General features: G+C 36.2%; 1 protein-coding gene across 1 annotated transcript in view; it reads left to right on the top strand.

Annotated features, from left to right (window-relative positions):
* Positions 1 to 1,309, top strand: part of LOC107192130 (transcription factor MafB-like) — a 55,585-nt gene extending 54,276 nt beyond the window's left edge. The window contains exon 4 of the mRNA XM_015581326.1: positions 896 to 1,309. Coding sequence (XP_015436812.1) covers positions 896 to 972 — 77 coding nt within the window. The 3' untranslated portion in view covers positions 973 to 1,309. The remainder of the gene's footprint in view (positions 1 to 895) is intronic.
* The last annotated feature ends 23,196 nt before the right edge of the window (positions 1,310 to 24,505 follow it).

The following is a 24,505-nucleotide window of genomic DNA, read 5'->3' as shown; positions in this document are numbered from 1 at the left end:
GGCCTCTACAAGGGTGGTCGTCCAGGGCCTTGCAGCGTCAACTGACACGTGTCGGTAAATTTTTTTCCCTGCTCCTCGAGATAGACAATGTACACTGTACTTTCCAACTCGAAGCAAGGGATACGTTGATGGTCCTCTTCATTTCGGACATTTTTAAGCCGATGCACGTGATGTCTGTTTTCTACTTGTTCGGAGCATCGTGGTACAAGCGTAGCGCGTAGCCACCGCTAGCGCGGGAACTCGGCTGGCAAACTCGCGCTCTGATTGGTCGCGGTTTTTCGTTAATATCTCGTAAACGAAACCTCAGTTTAAATTTTTGCTAAGGAAAAAGTTGTTCCAATTCACCTCCCGAGTGCCACATTTCCGGGTCGGAGGACATTTTTGGGACACCCTGTATATATACTTAACAATATCTAAAGAGAACTAGTATATATAGAAATGATAAGTAATAGACAGACATAGTATCCAAGAACAAACAAAGCTACTATTTAACAAATTATAAAATCCTGTTTGTTTCAAAAGAAAACACCATACAATATTATTTCTTTTCAACATTTTTATCATATTTTTTGCATGTAGAATCTAAATTTTTTTAGTCATAGCGCAAGTTTTTGAATAGCCTATACAAAAATCATTGCATGCCATTATTGCTAGGTAGCAAATGCGAAATAAATCTCGATCCGTCCTTTCAAATGAACAGAAATGAAGATACATGTTTATTCACTAAGTTTTCTAAATTAGTGTTTTTCTAAGACGAAGTCATAACATAAAGAACTTGTATTCTTTTATAGTAACCCATTTTAGGGTGCTCAGAATATAGATTACACAAAGTACATTTATAATTTAAAAATATATGAAAGTAGCTAACATATAATAAAAAAATTTTTGTTTTCAGTGCGCAAGGAAAACGAGGAACTATTGAATTCTCTCAATAGGGACTTCTCGGCCGTAAACATAACAATACCTCCCTGAGGAAGGTGTTTCGAAGCAGAGGAATAACTGGGTTTGATGGGCTTTTTGGAAAAAGTTGAGCCAGAAGAAGAAAGTACACAAATGTAATTGGACATGGATCACGCACAGAACAGAATCACGACGGCAGCTTCGCTTTAGAATATCAGGATGGACTTTTTAAAAGCGATGGCGAAATTTTATTATGGTAGTAGCTACGAATGTATTCGAGATATTTTAGATCCAAGTCAGAGGATACAGAGTTTAATTTGTTCGTGCCTGCGCAGTGTACACGGCCAATTAGTCAGTTCCACCAATAATAAAAACTTTTAATTGTTCCCTGCTTTTCAAAAGATAACTCCTAAGGTACACAGTCGCTGGTTTACGGTGTTGCCACGTTCGAGACATGTCTGCTATTGTCCACGGCGTTTGTATTTATCCCAACGTCCTGACCAATGACTCACAATTGCCTCCATTTGTATCGTTACTTAGCTTCTGTCTTTATCGTACATATATCCCTAATCTCTTTCAGGTGTTCCAACCTTCGTCGTTTCTATAATAACTGGACGGTCCACAATGGGACAATGGGAAAATTTTAGTTACGGATTTTTGTTTTTTTAACTATCTTAATGCTATCCCGTAGGATATGTTATGTCATAACATAAAGGCACAAGGAATCGCAAAGAAAACATTTTTTTAAGTCGTTTCAAACCTGATTGTTTAATGACATGCATGTAAACTTTCTAAGGCACCTATTCTGAGATTAAAATATCTAACATTTAAATCCGAAAAAAATTTTATTTATACCGTACTATTGTACAGATATTAGACCACTTATTGTCATTAAGAAATTTAGACTTCGGGGATAAATTTTAGAAATTCACCTTTTATAGAAATGTTATAAAATCTTTTGTCACATTAATCCTCAAGGACCCTACTTCAAGAAAGTGTAAACTATTTCTGCGACCACCTGCAACTTCGTAAATAATTCGTGTTTAAATTAATGGAGAGAGGACGTTTTCATATATGCTACCTTAGAAACATCTTTAGATAGTTAATAGATCTGAATATCCTTTAAATACACCATGCTCATTGGCGTAACTAGAATTTTTTTTGGGGGGTGGGGAACAGGTACCCTGACTTTCGACCATAACGCTCCCCATCAGGCACTTGTACGAGGTCTGATCAAAAAATTCCAGGACTGTTTAAATTGCGCGCCAATGAAAGGTCAGAGCGTGGTGCAATTGTTTTAAATGTTTAGCCCTAACCTTCCTGAGGACGACCGAGTTTGCAAAATTTCGATAACCTTCTTGGTTGCAAATCTACAGCTGTTTCAGTGAAACAAGATATTTGCGTTCAGTGATTTTATGATGAATGAAAAAGAAGAACAACGCATTTGTGTGAAATTGAAAAAAGAAAATTCACGGAAACTTTTCAAATGTTACGGCCGGCTTTCGGGGATACATGTTTGAGTCGTTCACGCTGTTATGAGTGGTATGGGTGGTTTAAGGAAGGTTGAACATCATCTGCAGACAATCCTCGTTCGAGAAGACCGTCAACCTCGACGGACGATGCTCATGTCGCCGAAATGAACACCCTTGTGTGAGCAAATCGTCGTTTAACCATCCGCGAAATGGCGGAGGAGTGCCAAATTTCATTTGGTTCATGCCAGGAAATTCTTACCGAAAAGCTGCAGATGCGCCGTGTTGCTGCGAAGTTTGTTTCCAAGCTCATGACTAACGAACAAAAAGACCATCGAGTTGCGGTTTGTCAAGAATTTCTTAAAATGTGCAAACGACAACGAAAACTTTTTAAAAAGCATCATCACCGGAGACGAGACGTGGGTTTACGGGTACGACGTCGAGACCAAGACCCAATCATCACAGTGGACGTCAAAATCTTCTCCGAGACCCAAAAAAGCTCGCCAGGTGAGATCGAATGTGAATGTCATGCTCACAGTTTTCTTTGACTGGAAGGGTGTTGTCTATCATGAGTTTCTTCCGCAAGGTGAGACGATTAATCGTTTTCGTTACCGCGAGAGGCAGTGAGGAGAAAAAGACCTGAGAACTTGCGTGAGGCAGTGAGGAGAAAAAGACCTGAACTCTGGCAAAGCGGGGAGTGGCTTTTGCATCACGACAATGCACCTGCTCATTCGGCCCTGCTCATTCATGATTTTTGCACCAAAAAACGGCATGACAGTCTTACCCCAGCCCCCCTACTCTTCCGATCTGGCCCCTGCGGACTTTTTCCTGTTTCCAAAGCTTAAGTACCCGCTGAGAGGAAAGAGATTTCACACGATTGACGAAATACAAGAAAAATCGCTGATGGAACTAAACAGCATTTCAGAAGAGGCGTTTTCCCGATGCTTCCAGCAATGGAAACAGCGATGGGGAAAATGTATACCTTGCCATGGGGAGTACTTTGAAGGGGACAATATTGAATAACTTGTACGAATTTTAAATAAATTTATAAAAAATAAGTCCTGAAATTTTTTGATCAGACCTCGTACGTATTTTATAACAAGTACGTAGGTTGCACAAGATAAAGTTACACATTTTGCAATAATTATTTACATGTTCGTTTAACAGTAAAACTAAGAATAGAAGAATATAAACATAATTCTTAAAAATAAAAAAAATTTGAGATTTATTAAAATCAAGAGTATGTTATGTGCCGTATATTACCTGCAATTAAAATGTACCATCCTATAAGCACCAATTCGTTGATTTTTTTCTGGAAAAATATTTTTCATATTCTCGAGCGCTAGTTCCCTTAATTGCATCTGACCCTTTCATTGATGTTGCAGGGTTATTAATTAAGTAGAATGTAAAAATTAAACAGCTTAATTGTAATACAATTTTACTTAATACTTTAACTATTTTTCTATATTTTATTGTATTTTGTATACTTAGTTGCATTGCGTATTGTATTTCGGCCCAAGTATTTATATTTTATAACATAAGATTTTACCAATTGACGAATGTTGTTTTTACATATTTCAATAATTTCTGGACGGGGCGGCTAGACCGTATTCTGGGGAGGGGGGTGGGGGCAGGCCCACTCTGGTCCCTACCTAGTTACGCCAATGACCATACTCCTTGTCTATAAAATATCAGCTTTTTTTAGAGCTACCACATATTTGACACTATGGAAAACCTTAGGTTAAATTACATAACGAAAAAACTTTTATGAAAATCAAATTTTTAATACATATTTTAATAAAAAAATTTTTTAAATTATTTACATAGTTCGATTCCTTATTTAAAAACACACAAGTTAAAAAAATGTCTTCGTAGATCCACTTGTTTCCGACATATTCCAAAATATAGTAAATGCTCTATGAGAGTTGGATAGGAAGTACCTCGTGAGAGTTTCTACTTCATTCCCATCGCTGGGGAGTCTTTCAAGTGCATATTTTATTGCCCCCCCCCCTCGCCGAGAGTTTTTATTACCGAGGCTCAGGCTTCGAGCAAAAAATAAATCATGAGGTTTTGAAACAATTATTCAAGGTACACCGTGAAAGGTTTGAAGCGGTCCCGAGTTTCAAACTTTCATGGAGTCTTTACTGTATGTGTTTTCAATCTCCAAATTTTAGGGCTGTTTTCACCCCTCCAATGTGAATGATGACCAATGAAAATAATACGCGTCAAATGTTTTTCCATAAATTATCTACTCTATAAAACATAATAAAATCAGCGTGCATGTGGGTCCATATGTTAGTGCGTAAACTATAATAACAAAATCCGTATTTTACTACGGTTCAACTTGTCTGATCAGAATCATAGTCATGTCAATTGTGCTTCGTTATGTTTGTAATACTTTTGCCAATTTTGGTAAAGATATGATGAGTTGTTTAGAAGAAAATTGGATGTCCAGGGATTTATTCGTTTTGTCCCATTGTGCGACGCGACGCGGCGTGCCGAATCTTGGGGGTTCCGATTGGCACGCATTGGGAATCGTGCATTATCCCTAAATAACGGATAATGCTAATAAAATAGTAAACACTCTTACATATCACGAATCAAAAGGAATAAAAGAACAAAAAGTCATTTACACTGACGGAATGTATTAACACAAAATATTGTGTACTGTTTGCATTAAGTTGTCCCGAAAAAGAATTCTGTTCGTTTTTTGTAACAACTTATTACTTATCTTGCTTGTATTTGCTACTGTGAAATCATCCTACACTTCAAATATTCAAGCATATTGCGTATTAATATGTTAATACTATGATACCCAGATAACACATTACGCCTTGAAGACGTCCATTTTACGGCTATTTTAGCTCTATCTGGGTAAGTATTCAAATATGTTAACTACTTTTTGTTTAAACGATGTTCCACAGGGGTTCAAACAAACCTCACTTCTTGTATTAATTATTTACGTAATTCCGTATCACCTGTAATCATGTTTCAAGACTTCAAATGATAAGAGCTGAAATAATGACGAGTCAAGAACAGAATTATTTATTACAATTGAAAAATGGGAATCTTATTTTAAGATTAGTAGCATAACATTCAAATAAAATCCCTTTTTCGTGTTCATTTAAACAGCGAATATTAAAAGTTTTTTATCTGATGAAAATAAGAATGTTATGCAAAAATTATAAGCGCCCAGATAGCACATGACGCCTAATGGCGCCTTGAAGACGGCTTAAAGGCGCGTTAAACCTAAAAAAGCCGTAAAATGGGCGCCTTTAAGGAGTCATGTGCTGTCTGCGCGCTAAAGCGTAAAGTATCATAAAATAAAGAAGAAATTAATTTTTTATCAAGCCAATGAGAGAGACGGTGTTGCGCTTAAAGACAGAAAGACACACACGCTATGCTTCACAATCTGACAACGTCGCACGAAATACACATCGATTGGGTCCCCTCCATGACATGCACCTACCAGCACGCCTCGGGAGTTTCTTTAAAAAAAACAGAGAATAGGTCTGTAATAAAGTAGCATTTCTTCGAAGAGACGTTCGAGTCCACTTTTTCATTGAATTAGAGTAGGATATTTCAGCGGGAAATCGAGGTTAATCACGGGGAGAAAAGAATATGAAAGGTAACAGTCACGTATGTAAAGTTAGTAGTGATAGCTATACATCGCCTCAGTTAACTTGTTATCGATGTTGTTACAATAGATCAAATATTATAAAGAATTTGTTACGATGGGGCAGTACGAAACAATATTATATTGTATTGTGTATTCTTTTGGTCTACGAAAGTTTTGCACAAAATGAAAAGTTCGATTTTTTTCACAAAATGTAATTCATAAATTAACTAAGAACAAGTACTTACTTCAAAGATTAGTGTAAAATTCCACACGAACCCTTGTTGCAAAAGAGATTGAAATATATACAAATATGTTTGCGGTAAACTAATTCTGGTTTTATTACATAAGAATAAAGAATATTATAAGAATTGTTCTATTTATCAGCTGGATCTACTAAAACGAATTATTTTGAAAAGTGCCGTTTTCATGAGTATGGTAAATAAATTGAATGTTATAATTTTACTTAAGAATTAATACTCGATCCTGATAGAATTGACAGTTTGTTTCAAATTAATATTTGTATATGATTTCGATTATGATAACTTATTTTATGTGCAAAACCAATATAATTTTCTTCGCGAAAGTCTTCCAGTTCAAAAGAAAATGAAATGTAGCAGAGAGTTATTATTAGAATAAATTACGCAATCCATTTATTACTGTTGCACGTTTGCGCACGAAATTTTTGAAATAACGAAATGCATATTTAGCATCAAGCATTGACAGTTAAAAGCGAAGACAGTATAAGGCCTAAAATGTACGATTGCTTTACACGCGGAATTTTCCGTGCTACGTACACCGATGAGCAAACTCGGCTTCCACTAGAGGAAAAAGCGGCACAAGGGAAATGGCCCCTCCTACAACTTGGTAAATTTATTGTAGGTACTGAAATAAATATTAAATTGAATGTTAATTTGGCATAAATTTCAGTAATTACCAATACCAAGAGGTAGGAGCATGGTAGGAGGCCTCTTCCCCACGTTACTTTATCCCCTAGCGGAAGCTGAGTTTGCTCGTGAGGGTATACTGATGAGCACACTCGGCTTCCTCTAGGGGAAAAAGTAACGTAGGGGTAAGGGTCTCCTACCGCATAATAAATTTGTTTCAAATACTGAAATAAATGTTAAACCGAATGTTAATTTGGCATAAATTTCAGTAACTCCGAGACCAAGTGGTAGGAGCTGTTTCCCTTACATCAATTTTTTCTCTAGCTGAATATGTAACTAATACACAGACTTAAGTTGTTTTAAAGTGACAGTATTTGTATTAATGTGAAAATCGATTATCGATACGCAATATGCAACATGTCGAATCTAGTACACGACATTGTATAATAAAAATATAGTGTGCAATGAGCTGCATTTTCTTGGTTTTCTATTTTGACTTTAATCGTAATCTGTTGCGTGTGTGTCAAACACACTGTTGTAAATTGAACGCAATGGATGTCAATAAAGCAGAATAGAACACGCAGTGTAAAAAGCCACTGCTATAGTCAATTAAAATGGAAAACATTGAAAAAATGAATACTTTTTTCACGCAACGTGCAAAACGATTGTGTATTTTAGGCCCAATAGCTGTTTTCGGTTGTATGTAAAATACAAACTGTTATAAGTCAAATGAAATAGCTTCGGTTGAAATATGACTTAGGTTAAAGTAGCGGTACGGAGCTCTCGAGACGGATTTTTCCTGGAAACGCTACTTTAACGTGAGTCAATGGGCACGCAAAATCTCGTGGTAGTTCGGTCGATCCACCAATTGGATCAGAATTTTGGTTATAAATGGCGACTGATAGTAGGGTGCACGCACATATGTGCGTAATGTGTGTATGCTGAGGCGTTCCTACAGCTACTTTAACGTGCGCTACTTTAACACGAGTCTACTGTATATAAAATTTTCTACATATATAGTACGATGAATAATACTATGCTATATAATTTTTTTCCTATTATACGCTTATATTAGGTTTCTTTTTTACAGAATTTATTCAGTTATCGATAAAACAGAATTTTATTTTACCTTAACCTTCCGTGGCCGGTGCTCGAGTCATTTCTAATCCGCTTCGATAGTGACACGCACACAGTGGCAGAATCCAGTGGTGGGATCACGCGGTCGCGAGAACGACACACACACTGTAGTAGTACACTCAAACCTGTTTTTATGCGGTGAATAGGGATCGCGTAAAAAAAGTGTCACATAGAAAATAAAAAAATGTGTCGAAAGAGAATTTTTAAACAGAATCGAAACGTGTATTTGTAACGATGGTGGGCATGTTGATAAATGACGTAAAAAATTATTAATTAATTCTTGATACGACAAGTTAAATAGTGGTAAGTGAAATTTAAAATCCATTATTTATGCTTAACTCCTTATATTTGCTACAATATTGGTGTTGTTTTCATACCAGGAATATTTGATTAAAAACGGAACAATCGGTCTGGTACGAGGAGATGGCACAGTCACGTAGAGTTCAGCTGACCGACGACACACGATCCGTGTTGATCTGACTGCTTTGTATTTAATTTATGATATTTTACAACTCGGAATGATATCATGTGGCAGTTCGTTGTATTCGTCTCAACAAACACTATCATACTATGAATAAAAAAATACAGGTTTCCATTTAAAAAAATTAACTTGACTTTGATGTCTCTCCCACTACTGCACTTACAGAAAACTTATTTATACCACGTAATGTCCCCCTTTATACCAAATAAGTTTTGTAGGAACATTTTTTTGATAACTTTAATGCTTCGTGAGATATTCCACTGTTTCCAGTTAAACAAAACACCCTGTATATTACACACACGAAAATTTCCAAAATGTACATATAAAATTATACTTGGTAGTCAAGAATGCGGATTTTCTTGTGGTGAACTGGTTTAAAATCACTTTCATCATTTGATGATACTACCTCGCACTCGTTCAGAATTGACTATTATTATTTTATTCTTTTTTTTTATTTCTTACTTTTTATTATTTTTTATTCATATTATTTGCATTTTGATGGACATTTTTTTTATATACCACATAAAAAAGATCGTACATAAAAAATCGCACAGAAAAGGACCGCATAAAAACAGGTTTGAGTGTACAATGTAGGTGAGGGCCTCGAGCTCGAGCCACGGTAACTTTGTGTTAGCATAGTCGGTGAATTCGGTAATGTGAGGTCCATAAAAAACACCAGGCGTGAATGTTTACATGTTCCGGGTGCCGACACAGAGATCAGGAGGAGATAAGGAGTTCGAGCTTCCTTCAGGGCCGTGCGATGTCAACTCGGAAACAGTACGCATCCAACTCCTCGACTATTGCAGGTTTATTCTTACTAGTATGGTAATTGTTATTGAACACGAGGCGATGAACATTTAATACTGCACAGTTTGAATGAAAGACTACAAGCAGGAAATTTAAATATGAATTCACAAATGATTTTTGTAGCTTGACAGTCTAGATACATAATTCTCTATGATGCGTATATTCGGTGATACCGCTTTCGTGGAGCGGGACCCCAGGCTGACTTTACAACTAGGCACTAGGTTTGGCCGTATAACCTGTAATGCGAGAATTTATGGTACTCGAACTTCGTTCAGGGCCGTAGGGTGTCAACTCGGAACTGTTTCTTCCTGTTTGGTACATGTAACAAAATTTTGTGCAGCATATGATTTGGAAAATAAGTTATACAAATACATAATTTCCTGTTTTTCACAGAATACGCACACATTATACAAAATTATGATTGTTAAAAACAACTTTCTCCTCCTTGATGTTTTGTTTTGCTGCATGAACACACATAAAAAATAATGATTCTTTCTAGAATTTAATGAAAATTCTAGAGTTGCGAAGTAAACGAATGTTTAATTTGTAGTACTCACGGAAACTGTTACAATTAATTCTGAACTTTCTCTTCAGAAATTCCGGTTTTTATTACACGTCATCTACCTTCCAAGATTGAAAGAAACTAATTTGCCATTCTATATTTGCTATTACATTCGTGCAAATATATATTCGTCGTAAACGAATGTTTAACTTGCAACATTCACGGAAAAAGTTTATATTATTTCCTAATCTTTGACAACTATATGTTACCCTTTATTAATACGTAAATTACATATTACTGAGCAAGGGATGACGGGGGCGTGAGATGTAAAGTAAATATACTTCTGTAAGTTACGCACGGCCCTGGCAGCGATTTCATCAATGGGCCTTCGGTCACCCGCAAAGTGTTTAGTTGTCAGTCGTGGTCCCGCTCCTCGAAAGCAGTATCACCGAGTAAACGACCCTGGGCGCGGCGACATCAATAGGTGTCGTCGCCTAGCGCTGGGATTTACTACCTCACGTTACCAAGTTCACCGACTATAACCTATCGATGTGAGTCAGGTAAGTGAACAGCACCGGACGCCGCGTCCAGTACTCGGAAGGTTAATCGTCCTTCTCTTTTCAGCTATAACAATTCACACTTACAAAGTAAAGAGTAAAGAGTTGATTTGTTTCAGGAAGTGTTATTTACTTTTTGTTATTTATAAAAATTTTACGAATAGTATATTTCGTCCTGAATCATTGCGTTTTCTTTTCAAGGGACTTTTTTCCTTTTGAAAGACTCCTATCTCCAGGAAAAAGGCTTGAAAGATATGGAGTTGAAGAAAGATAATCATATTCTTTTATAAAAGCACAGTTTTTGTTAAAATTGGCCTAAAATATAGAATATTCCGAAATCTTCCACTAAATCTTTCATTTTTATACTATACAGGGTATCCTACCTAAGACCGAACACCTAAATATCTTTTTTATTTTTAATGATATGAGAAATGTTTCAAACACAGTTTTAATGGTTTCGGAAGGAAAGTATCGTAGATGGAATATTTAATCGATTCATTTTTAGGTCGCCGGTATTTTTTTGCCAGACAATATGTAGGCACTTTTTTTTATTCTATCATGTGGCACGTGATAAGGTGCATTCAGATATGCCTAACATTATGACTTTGAGGTGAACTTGAACATTAAAAAAATAATAAAATAATATAATGTACCCTCGCGAACAAACTCGGCTTTCGTTAGGGGAAAAAGTAACGCAGAAGAAAAGTCTCCTACCACTTAGTAAATTTATTTCAAGTACTGAAATAAATTTTAGACCGAATGTTAATTTGGCACAAATTTCAGTAACTCCCAGAACTAAATGGTAGGAGACCCCTTGCCTACCTCACTTTTTCCCCTAGCGGAAGCCGAGTTTGTTCGTCGGTGTACAATGACACGAAAAAAACGTTTATCGACAGCAAACCCACCACTCTGGAAGACACGAACAATCAAACCGTTACAGCCTGTGTGGTTATCATATCAGAAGAGTTAGAAACAACATCACAGTCCGTACTTTCTTGTTTTAGACTTTTAGACAGTGTATCACTGGGACGGCTAACTGGGCTGTGGTGAGCAAGAGCGCTCACGATTACCCACAGGAAACGCACGAGCGACTACCGAGCAGTTCCCCCACCCTATTACCACTGGCTGTCGCAGCTGCATGTCTCGTAAGGCGAGGAGACGGTTTGCTCACGAAGGCTTTTTTTTACGAGAGGAAAACCGTGAAAAAAGTGCACCGTCTCCACTGGGGGCGGAGACAGCCAATGTGGGATTTCACCCACTAAGAACCCCCCGGTGACCCTCGGGCGTAGGGGCTGGCGACGGGTACGCTCGGCATGCACCGCGACCAGCCCCACCTATGCCCTCCCTATGGATGTTTAAGGGGCGGGCCCTTCTCTGGGGAGGGGGAGTGGTTGCTACCTTCCCCCCGGGACGGCTATTGTGCTGTCCCTCCATCTCCTACCTACAGCGTCGAGGGGTTACCTCTCGACACTGTCTTCTCGTGGGTCGACCGCGAAAGGAGGAGGTACCTCCAGTACCACCCCCTCGACCCAGTTGCCCTGCGGGCGACGCGAGGGGTCATCGCGGCTGTGACCCCTACAAATCGCGCCCCCCGCAGGGCAATTGCTCACGAAGGCTTAGTAGTGTAACGCCCGCCGTCTTTCGTAAAACTACAGAAGATTCCACATATGAGGTGTTGTTGCTATCTACGCATATGAATATATATCTACCACGTCACTGTTCAACAAGGCGCATTAACGCCGAAATGGAAACATGGAAATACATTGGCAACAATCAATGGATGTACGTCTTACAAAAATCAACGACTTTGACAGTCATCTGTGAAGACACGGAGCACATGTAGGATATTGTTTTACAATAAACAGGCATGTTGCAGCTGCATAATCACTGCAAAGGTTGTACTGGTTGGAGTCTACTAACCAAGTAAATAAAAACATGACATATTTCGTTCTTCCAATCAATAGAATACCAAGCGACTGTTGCATATTAGCATCTGATTACACAAATCAAAATTTACCAACACTTCTAAAACCAGTAAAACTGATAAATATCGATCTGAACGATCTAAAATACAATAGGAAGAAGCTCAAAAAACTCGACGAGATGCTCACTCATCGATTAAAGGAACCATTTATTATCACACACATAAGCTGGTACACGATAACAATATGTGTATTTGGTGCTATCTTATTTCTCATCATCAGCGGAAATTGCTGCCATTGGATAGAATGTTGGATGCTCCTGAAACGATTTTGCTGCTTTACCAGGAGTCCCAATATAGAAGAAATCGTACTACCAATAATTAAAAATTTTGTAAATTGTACTTTTGATTCAAGCAACTACACAAAACATCGGGAGCATTCCATAACAGTGATTGTATATGTAATATACAGTGGAGCAAGAGTGCTTTCTGAACATGCGGAAGGTGCTACAATCGCCAAAACAACCATGGATCAAAATCAACCGGGGAATAGTCTGCTGTCCACAACTCCGTTTAATCTGTGATTCAAGAATAACTCAAGATCCCGAAAAGGCACAATTCCTTTGTAATATAGTTATCAAGTTATATTTTATATTTCCTATATTCATATACATATAAATAAGACCATATGTAGAAATAATGTAGACAGCGAATTAATCTTATTATGTTACTTACATTAGTTTAGATTTAGTTATTAATTTATTATAAGTCCCTCCAAATAATCGTATAACATAATTAATATTTTTAAATTTGTATTATGCAATCGCATAACGTTTGAATTTCCAAAAATCTTATAAAATGTTTCATGTAGCATAAACAATGTCACGATTGACAATAAGTCATATTTTTGTAACTGATTCATTTTGTCTATAATATTAGCATAAGGCAGATTTTAGAAATTGTTCAATTTCAAAGATTATCATTTTCGAACCAAAAGAGGAGAAGTGTTGTGTGACCAACCTAGGTAGTTTTGAGTCACTCTATGAATAACTGCGACCGCGTTGCTCTTTCCTAAACAAGTTAGTCACCCTTATTTTGCCCAAATCCGAACTCCTAGTTCCATGCCGTACTAAAGCCCACAGGCATCCCCTCGCTACCAAAGAGTGTTAGTATCATACAGAGACGGGCAAAATTTGTATATAAATTAAATAAAAATGTTGAATAATGACTAAAAGATAAAAAAATTTTATTCGTTATTCGAAGCTTGAATAAAAAAAGTATCTTTATCCGATGAGCGTCGATTGAATAAATATATTCAACGAAAATTATCTGACGAATAAAAGATACTTTTTTTATTCCGGGCGTTTTAATCATAGCGTCGATGATACTTTCATCTTTTATTTGTATATTTTATCCAAAGGCTTAGAATAAATCTTCAATAACTTTGGCCAGCCAGCTAGCTCAAAAAAACGCGCTAGCGAGTGTCGAGCATCGAACGTCAAAGGCCAGCGACCGACAGTCGGCATACAATGTAAACAGACGTAGATGAAATAAGGAATCACGCACGAATGAAAATTTAAACTTTTACAATTTTCAATATATTTATATATTAATGAAAGTTGTTACGCGGAATTTGACTTTCGAGCCCCGGACAGCCGTGTAGCCGTGGTCCGCCGCGAACAAAGCCCCTCTCTCGGTCTCCGCAACTATCCGCGCCTCCACGAGTTGAACGCCTGGCACTTCCCGAGTGCCGGTATCGGGCAGAGCTTCTGATACCTCCGAAATCTACGCAGGATCCAGACGACGAGAGAGTGACGGTTGCCGGCTAGCACGCACAACGGTCGAGGTTGGCAAGTAGTATGTTCACGAATGACTGAAGATCGTTATGCGTTAAATAAGACGTTTATTAACACCACGCGTCTACCCTAGAGAGTAACGCTAACAATAGATGGCCAACGATAACTACTTCGATAACAGTTTTGGCCCGGAAATCCGATACACGTCGCAATACAAACTATTTAACAAGTGATTCGATTACGGCGCCTCCGCGGGATGTTATAGGCGGTACGCTACAAGTGGAGGTGGAGGAACCCCGAGGAAATCCGCCCGCCTGCTACTCGCGGTCGCGCTCGCGAACTCGCAACTTCTCACAGAAGGTGAGAAGTTGACCGGTGTTACTCGACTCTACGTTATCGCAATCAATTACAGAATCACCCTAGGTAGAAGAGATGTCTTACCGCGTAAAGATGGGCAGGCTTCGCTCGCAATGCTCCCGCCTCTCGCTCTCACTCGCAATACAACTTTTGGCACACAAATTCCAAAATCTACTCTCACAAGGAGTGTATTTTAGGTGTCCGCCTCCGATTGCTTTGGTTTTCGGATATGTTTTAGAGGACCGAAAAATAAGAGACACGTATTTTTTTATAGCGGCCCGTTTTCATATTTAGGGGGTGAAACCACCCCTCAAAGTTTCGACCCGGAAGTACTATCTCGAAAACCAGAGGAGATACATGAAAACTTTCAATTGGTGGCTTTCATGGTTTCTTTATGTACAATAAACTGGTGTTAACAAATTGTCAAAAATACAATTTGTTTATAACAAAAAAAATTTGTTATAACTTTATTTTACAACTTATTGAAATTTGCGTAATGACATAAAATGACGAGCACTTAATTCCAAATCCATTGGAATATTTATTTTTGAAATTGCCTCCTTAGTCTCGCAGTTTTTTATTATTTATATCCTGTGCGCACGCCCGCTCTTTAAGCTTCCGATTGCCTCGGTTTTCGGAGAATATATTAATAAAAATTAAATAATGGTCAATTTATAAAAGTCAATTTCGATTTCTCAAAAAATTTGATATAATTTTTATGAATCTTTTTGTTTGCAAAAGCAACTTTTATTTGCAAACGTGATGTCTTGTGTCATTCATATTTGTTGTTTTTCAACGAACGTATGCAGCGGCACAAGAATAACTCTGGCGACGTTATTTTTCTGAAAAACATGTTTCGCAGACTTTGAAAAATAAATATACCAATGGATTTGGAATTAAGTGCTCGTCATTTTATGTCATTACGCAAATTTCAATAAGTTGTAAAATAAAGTTATAACAAATTTGTTTGTTATAAACAAAATTGTATTTTTGACAATTTGTTAACACCAGTTTATTGTACATAAAAAGACCATGAAAGCCACCAATTGAAAATTTTCATGTATCTCCTCTGGTTTTCGAGATAGTACTTCCGGGTCGAAACTTTGAGGGGTGGTTTCACCCCCTAAATATGAAAACGGGCCGCTATAAAAAAATACGTATCTCTTATTTTTCGGTCCTCTAAAACATATCCGAAAACCAAAGCAATCGGAGGCGGACACATAAAATACACTCCTTGTCAGTGTTATCCGCTCGCAACCGGAATGACGAGCCACGAATTTTGGCAATCGGCCATAACGCTCGGCGGTACTCTCCCCTGTAATCTCCCCTGGAGTATTCGCCTGTTCAGGGACGCCGCTATTCCGGAGACTCCTCGGGCCCTGAGAGTTTCCCTGTCAATAATCCCGACTCCCCTGGAGTCGGGTTGGAGTACGGCGCTTAGTCCTCTGGACGCGCCGGTCGGTTTAGGTAATATCTGAACCTACCATGTATACTATAGAAAAACCGAAAAAATAACGGTATTTATTTCGATTTCCGGTAATATATCGGGTTCGGTATAGTTTTGCTGGCATAATACCAGTATCAAGTCCCTAGGCGTTATACCGGTATTAAGTCTGTTTATAACATAAACAGTAAGTTCACATACAATCCCAACTCTGTGGTAGAATTTGATCACTTTTTTTTTAATTCAAAGTCACCCCAAGGTCATCTCTCAGACATATTTGAATGTGTTTTCACTTCCGCTACGAGATACAGCAGAAAAAAATGTATATGCATTCCTGTAAAAAAATACGGATATACTTGGAAAATATAAAAAAAGTAACCGTAGAAGAACTTATTCTTACCAGTGTTCTTCCTGCGAAACCATTCAAATTGTGCTTCAAATATTTCTCATAACGTTAAAGGCAAAAGAGATATACATATAGGTGTACGAGTTATGATGAGACACTCTATACATATGTTTGATGTATACTTAAACAGTGATTAAGTACTAATGGAAGCAATCAAAATAAATTTCGTTTGCTTATGAGTTTCTTATAGGCGGTATTATTAATCAATTTTGGTTTTTCGACGTGTTTTTTAATACATACAGAATCTCTATGTATAACTGTATTTTTTATTTTAGTACACAGAGTATAAAAATATAGTTGTATATAATGTTTCTACATTTTGTTTCTTTTGTTTAAATTATGAAAAATATAATTGACTCTGTCTTGTAATTTTGTATGATTTATCATAGAATGTCCAATTGCATGATAAAATCGTTAAGTTTTTATCTCACTTATAATCAGAACTAATTGAAATATGTCTTGTCGCTCTCTAGACCAAGGGTCAGCAAACATTTTCTGTCAGATATTGTAGACATACCCGAATTTTTGTGTGCCTAAAAACAAAGTCAAGGAGAATTTACATGTAATAAGAGAGAAAATAATATTCTTGGATCTTCTTAGAGACTCAGTTTAAAGTGTGGTAACAATAATAATTGTAATGTGTTAATACAATTTTTTGGAATACAATTTTACTAATAAGAAAAATCGTATTCCTTTTTCTTAGCGAAAATATTCATTAAGGATTAAAATTAATGTTGCGTGTAATGTGATTTTATGTCTTTTATCTTTGAAACTGTCTTATAACACAAATAGATAGTGCCAAATATTGATATCATATAACTAAGAATGAGCACATTCATCACTTAGTAGGAAGGTATTTATGCATAGAATTTTATTAGCAATGTTCCCATAAAGCTTTATTTGCGCATATTGAAAGTTGAATTTCGTAAATCTTTCACGTTGTCACAAAATATCATTCCGATTCAAATTTTTCCTGGTGATTAAAAAGATATAAAAATTATCTCAAACTTGTAGAGCGTATAAAGACAAGTAACAAGCTAAATTAGCTCATGAGACAAAGTTCGCCGGTCACTACTTTAGTCGATTATTATCACATATACATTTTTCTTATTAAAACTATGATGTTGATACAATTTTTATAATTGTTAATATACACAAGTGAATAAATTACTTTACCCGTCAACGAAATACTAGAGTGAAGTATAGATTTACCATTTAAATAATTCGACAATTTTGTATATCGGCTTTCATCATTTCTTTCGGATCGTGTATCGGACATATGTGACATTAGCCAATAGGTATCATCATTTTACTATGTATGCAACAATTTTTTAGAGATCGCCTTTTAGAAACCCAATATTCAGCACGGAATGAAACTTGCAACAGACGAGACGATTGAATAACTACTATCGAATCGATGGATGAACGAAAATTGTTGGAGGAATCTTGACCTAAAACAGTAAAGTATTTTTTGCCTTAGATTGATAAAAATCTATCTTTTTTAGAATCAATACATTTAATAACCGCAATCGATGATTCGCTCAAAGCGTTCAAATGAATATTATTATATGAAAATACGTAAAAATGATTTATCTTGCGTGTATACGAACCATATAAATCATCTCTTGGTAACGTGTTATTCGTGAATAAGATTTTGGAGGACAGTATTAAGCAAGATAATATTACAGTATGTATATTTGCATGGGGCACACTCATGTAAAATGTACGTGGGTTGTTAGAAAAGTAAGTTTCTTTATTTCACGAAAAATCAATAAACTGTAGCGGTACGAAGCATATCAGGCTAACGGTTGTCCAGAGACAAAAGACCTGTGTTTATGGCGCGTATCGAACACAATCAAAATAATATAACCTAACGGTTATAGCTATAAGGTTTTCATCTTTATTCGTACTTTTATTCGTAGGCTTCGAATAAATCTCGAATAACTTTGTCCGAAGTTCGGATACGAACGTTCGGCAACGGCGTTTGATATCTCGAGCCGACGCTCGAAAATCATACATTGTCATTTGCTATGGATCATGTGTTAATAATATGGAATACTTTCGCCTTTTAACGTTGCTGTACCATACTGCTGAGATTTTTCAGATGCAAATGAATCTAAACACGATACAAATCGGATTATTTTTAGCACTACTACGTTAGAAATATTACATTCCTATTTAATTACCTATATTTCTAGAAATACAGTGGACTCTAACTATATTGCCATGTTCGGGCCTGTAGGGGAGTAAGATGCCAATGAGTTAAGAGCAGAGTTGGGCTCAATTTTATTCGAATAATACATAGTATTTAAGAACATTAACCCGAGCTTTAACCAGTCTAATGAGATTAAATAATTGTTTGCCAAATGCCGACTCATTCAAGAAGTATTATTTTATTATAAAAATTGCAATTTCCACGTTTAAACGATTAAAAATGACGAACTAATTTTTATCTATTATTCGTTATTCGAAACCCTTTACCTAAATAATGAATTTGCTTATCTCTGGTTCAGAGTCCCCTCCATGCTAAGCTCTATCGTCATAGGCTCAGCCTCAGCGCCTGCGGAAAAACTGTATCGTGCTGCTGTGCCGGCGTACGCAACGTGGTGGGAGAGCGAATTTGTGTGCTCAGAAGTAAATACGTGTGAAAGGGAAGTGATCGTGTGATGTAGTGGCAATATAGGTAGAATCTTTTTGCAGAGACATTTACTCATTTATTGGTTGTTATTATAATAAGATCTGCCCCAGAAGAAACAATAATTACCCGTTTATAGATGTGCGTCGAATGCTCCGTGCCATCGATGCAGCTGGCAACAATTGTACCGTGGCAGAGGATATTATATTATAGACTGGATAGTATTAGAGTGAAACTCATCACTAGACTCCGGATGTTTATGGAAATGCATAATTTTTATAGAAAACGGATAAAGCAATAGGATCCGAGCAGAAATATATTTTATGATTAGAGAATTCTGAAAATATATTTTTTATTTTGCATTTTTTGCATAATGCATGTTTTTATGTTTTATATTTAAAAACATATGCAATAGTTTATTGCATATGTTATTTGCCCTGTATACATATATCTTTCGTGCTCTTGAAAAAAAAGTTTCTCGACAAATCAATTTAGTTTATCAGGAAACTATCGCATTATAACTATAGGTTACAATTACACCCGTCCCTCAATTTACGCGGAACTTTTTTTCCGCGAGTATTTGTTTTACGCGGCAAATTTACCTTAATTTACGCGGAACTTTTTATACGCGGACTTGATTTGCGCGATCTTATTTTACGCGGTCTGATATGTATATAGATACATATTTTCCTGTAAGTTTTAAAATTTACGGTTTTATATAGTCAGTATTGTGAGATCGGTTGGCGGAACGCGTGACGCAGAAAGAAACTTTGTTGCGTTAGGCCTGCACAAGGCGTGAAATTAACGCGAGCAATGGTTGCTGCCAATATACCATGGTGTGTCTTAAATAACAATGTACGGACAAATTTCCTAACGAAATATACAGACCGCATTGTTCAGGATGAATCGACACTACGAAAAAATTAGTTGGACGATTGCTATGATTCAAGTATTCAAAATTCAATAATAGGAAAGATTTTGCGGATCATTTTATGTGATTTTCTCTGGATCAAACCACTAATGCAGTAGGCCGGTGCATTGCAAACTTAGTGGTAGGAAATCTCTGCGATATCTCGGTTTGTGAGTTCAGCCGTGCAAATATTACTACCGAATGGTACTGAGGAAGGAATTCTTTTACTGGTCACAGATACAGCACCATATATGATTAAGGTAGGAAAAGAAATAAAATTAGTTTAGGGAAATATGGTGCACATTACATGTATTGTATAATGCATGGTTTACACAGAATTACAAAAGAAGTACGTCTTCACTTTCCACTAGTGAATAAATTAATATCATCAATAAGCAACGTCTTTGTTAAAGCCCAGCTTCGTATTGAAATGTACCGAAGAATATTAAAAGATATGTACTCCTCTGCCAACAGACCCTATGTTAACTAGACGGGGTGCGTAGACTGAAGCGGCATTATTTGATGCTGAACAATTGGAAAAAATGCTTGTCATTTACTGTAACTCGAATTACAATGTCACAATAAATCGCAAAATGTATTGTTCATGTTGTATATTTTCCCTGCAAATTTTAAATGCTTGTCATTTACTGTAACTCGAATTACAATATGTCACAATAAATCGCAAAATGTATTGTGCATGTTGTATATTTTCCCTGCAAATTCGCATACTTTTTGTGCATAAATCGCATGTTTCTTATGTATGTATTATGCACAAACATCCGGAGTCTACTCATCACATTCGCTAGTGGCATTCCTATTTAGTACATGGCATTCCTTTATAAGCGCGATTGGCAAAGTGAGTAAAAACGTACAGTAGAGTCACGTTAGAGAATTTCCACAATTTGAAATTGTCTTTGTCGGTTAATTTTACTATTTGACTCAGTTCTTCTAAGGACACTGCCATTTTTACGAATAACCACGTGGAAATCTAACCTTAATCACCATTCCACTTGTTAATGTTTTGTTTTCACGATAATTTTAATGCACTTACAAACAAATTTTCTTTATTTATTACTTCTGCTGGTAGAGTTCTGGGCCCATAACCTGTTGGTTTTTTAGTAATAAGCAACTCGGTTAAAACTATAACAAAGAGATTTATTGTGTGATCTACTGAGCGAAAGTAGTACGTGCCGAGATTAACCCGACGTAAGAAACAAAGATGTATAAAAGATACTTAGCCCGCTATAGGTGGGGTACATAATGACTGGCGGAGTACGCGCGTGATATAAAGAGGACTCTAAAGCCACGTACTCACCAAGCGAGCGAGCATTCTCACTCAATGCTCGTTTGGAGTGAACCGCTGAATAATCCGATTCGTGTCGGTACATCAAAAGAAAGACGTGTTCGCTTGCTCGTGACGAATGCTCGCTCGTGCTCGCTCGCTTGGTGAGTACGTGGCTTAAGATTACTTAAAAAAGGCCTTTTTCATCAATCTTTAAGTATTTTTTTGCTTTTCTACATAATTTCCCATGATGCGGTGGCATGTATTGCAGCGTACAATTAATTTCTCTATTCCGGTGCGGTAACACACAACGTCCAAATGGAAAAAATGAGAAACATACTTTTCTAACAACCCAGTTCCCCATTTTCTAACACCCTATCAGAAAAATGAGCCAATTGTAATAAATAATACGTGCTAGAATATAATTGATATGAGCTTTATAATATTGGAATAAATTATTGATACGCATCGCTACGCGTTAGTAATATGTATTATAACAGTATTAATTATAGTAGTAATCACAATACGATGAATAAATCGTTTTATCCATCGACGCTCAACCAATTGCTATCTGGTCAATTCTTGTCCTTTGCGCCGAATGACCAATTACGCTGATACACTACTTCTTCTATTATCTAATCTTTAAACAGCCGTCCTTAAAAGATGTTACCCTTGTTTTCATAAAATTGAAAGAGAAAGAAGTGTAGACCTGTTTTGCAGGGTCCCCTAAAACAAAAGACCATATTCAGAAAAGCTATTCTAACTTAATTCTCCCGCAGATTACTAATGCAGGAACATTTAATATTGTAGGGTATAAATATCAAATTTAAAATTTGGAAGGATACGATGATTGAAAAATTTAAACGCATCTATTCCTTTTTTTATAAGCAGACGAATTAATACTTACATGAAATTTGTGTTTCTACTGAATCCGTTTAATAAAATTGAACTATATCTACTTGAAACTAATTTCTTATGTAATTTACTAATTAATTACTACTTTTTTTTATCTAATACACTTCAATAATAAAATATTTAAGTTTTTGTCTTCTTCAATAAAATCAAAAATTCTTTATACATGAGTCAAATATTCATTCTAAGTATCAATTAAGAACTACTATAGATGAATTTTGAGGTACATTTCTGGAATAACATATTCTGATTGCTGTTGTTTATTAGCAAAATTGTTCAACGTTGTATTAGATGGGAAATTTATTTAACCGACTGAGAATAGAACATGCTTTCAAAAGTAACATACGTATTTACGTCGCACAGTCCATCGTCGACTCTTGCACGAGAACTTATCTTCAAAATATTTTGGTAGGGTTTAATTTATATTCCAGAACAGAAGAAGCATTATGAGACGAAAATTTTATCTGTTGTTTTTAGGAAGCTCAACAACCTGTTGTACTCTATTTGCGCGGTGATAATTGCTATAAGGATCGAGATTAAAATTGTTGGCATATACATACATATATCTTTATAGGTACAGATAGAGTACAATCATAATGGTAGATCGTTCATTAGTACTTCTCGGCCAGCAGTGTCAAGGCGTAGAATCACAATTAATATGTATATTATATTATAGACACACATATCTATTCCATATGTTCTATAAAATCTAACTCTGGCTTTTCTACTTGGAATCCTTCAATACTTTATAAACACGTCAAAATGTTTAATTTTACTTTTCCAATATGGCATAAATTAAAAAACAAATAATAATGGTGGTGGCATAAGAAATAATTTCAGTTTCGCATTGAAAAGTATAACGTCAATTAAATTCACTCTCATTTATCAAGGAATTATATATGTAAAAAAGGATACAGTGAAGTTATGTTGAATATTTTTATTAAAAATGTACTATTAAAATATAAATTTTATTTTTTGTTTTAATGAATGCTTTTCAATTTTCAATTGTTAGTTAATTGGCTACTTACGATTTTTCGATGAAAACAAAATAGTAAAAGCAAATAATGTATAATTTGAAGGGTTTTATAGTAAATTGAACAATTTTTCATTCATTGGAAAATATATTTTCTTTAAACTACTATGTAAACATTTTAAGTAAGTTATTTTGTAATTTAAGAAGCCAATAAAATCTCAATTGCCGTTTGTTTATATTGTTAAACATTTTAAATGTACCATTTGTTCTATTTTCATGGTATAACCAGATTATACAAAACATTTCACATAGTAGGTAAATAAATTGTAATGTCTATTGTATTGGTTCACAGTTATGTAATTATATTAAGCATGTCAGAAAGTTCGGTCATTTTTCCATCCGTGGTTTAATAACAAAGTAGAGGATTTCTATCCAGAAAACATTGAACCAATTTCCAGAAAAATGAAATACTTTGGATGAATTCGTAACCATTGCGTTCCAGATTAATGTTGGATTAAACATATCTCAATGTAACCCAATCAAATACACAAACGACAGAAATTTCATATAGACCTAATATCTTTTTCTGTTTATCATCCTATCAAATAACGTGGCTATACCATTCTTATATTTTACTGAATTATTTACGAATTTTCCTTCTTACGCTTCTAACTAATTTTAAAAGTGCACTGTTGTAGGCAGTTAACAACACGTTTCGTGCTACATACACGCACATATTATACCTATTGGAAGTAAAACTGATTGAATAGGCAGCTATAGCTTGGTCAACTTCAAACTTTCCGTGGTTGTTGCATTCGTGTAATTATTACTGCAATTCAACTGGTTGATCTGTTTTTAATCACTGTCGGGAATTTGACGTTTATATAGCATGAAGTGTGTTGTAGTTGTTGTCAGCAGTTTTTTCCATTTTGGAGACAAACTTTATTTCATATTCGAATACCGCCACTTAACATAAGCAGCGTACGGAAACGATTCAAATGTTCATACATACACGTATGTATATGAATCTTCGCAAAGCACTTTTACATTCTCAGTTGAAAGAATCGCGAAAGCATAGATCACTTGGTCTTACGTGAGATTTCTCTGCCAGTAGAATTTTCTTCTGATAGGTGAATTCGCATAAACAGGGTGTAACAAAAATGTTGGAGGACCCGGAAACGGGAGACTCGTGAGGTGATTTGAAGCAAGATTTTCCTTAGCAAAAATGTCATCTGAGGCTTCGTTAACGAGATATTAACGAAAAACCCTGACCAATCAGAGCGCGAGTCTGCCGGCCGAGTTCCTGCGGTAACGTTGGCTACCAATCGCAGCGCGTAGGCAACGTTACCGCGGGAACTCGACCGGCAGACTCGCGCTCTGATTGGTCGGGGTTTTTCGTTAATATCTCGTTAACAAAGCCTCAGATAATATTTTTGCTAAAGAAAAACTTGTTTCAAATCACTTCACGAGTCTCCCATTTCCGGATCCTCCAACATTTTTGTTATACACTGTA

Source organism: Dufourea novaeangliae, unplaced genomic scaffold, assembly GCF_001272555.1.
Source record: "Dufourea novaeangliae isolate 0120121106 unplaced genomic scaffold, ASM127255v1 scaffold286, whole genome shotgun sequence".
In the NCBI taxonomy this organism is placed as follows: Eukaryota; Metazoa; Arthropoda; class Insecta; order Hymenoptera; family Halictidae; genus Dufourea; species Dufourea novaeangliae.
Note: the sequence above shows the minus strand (reverse complement) of the source record. Positions and strands in the feature narration are given on the sequence as shown.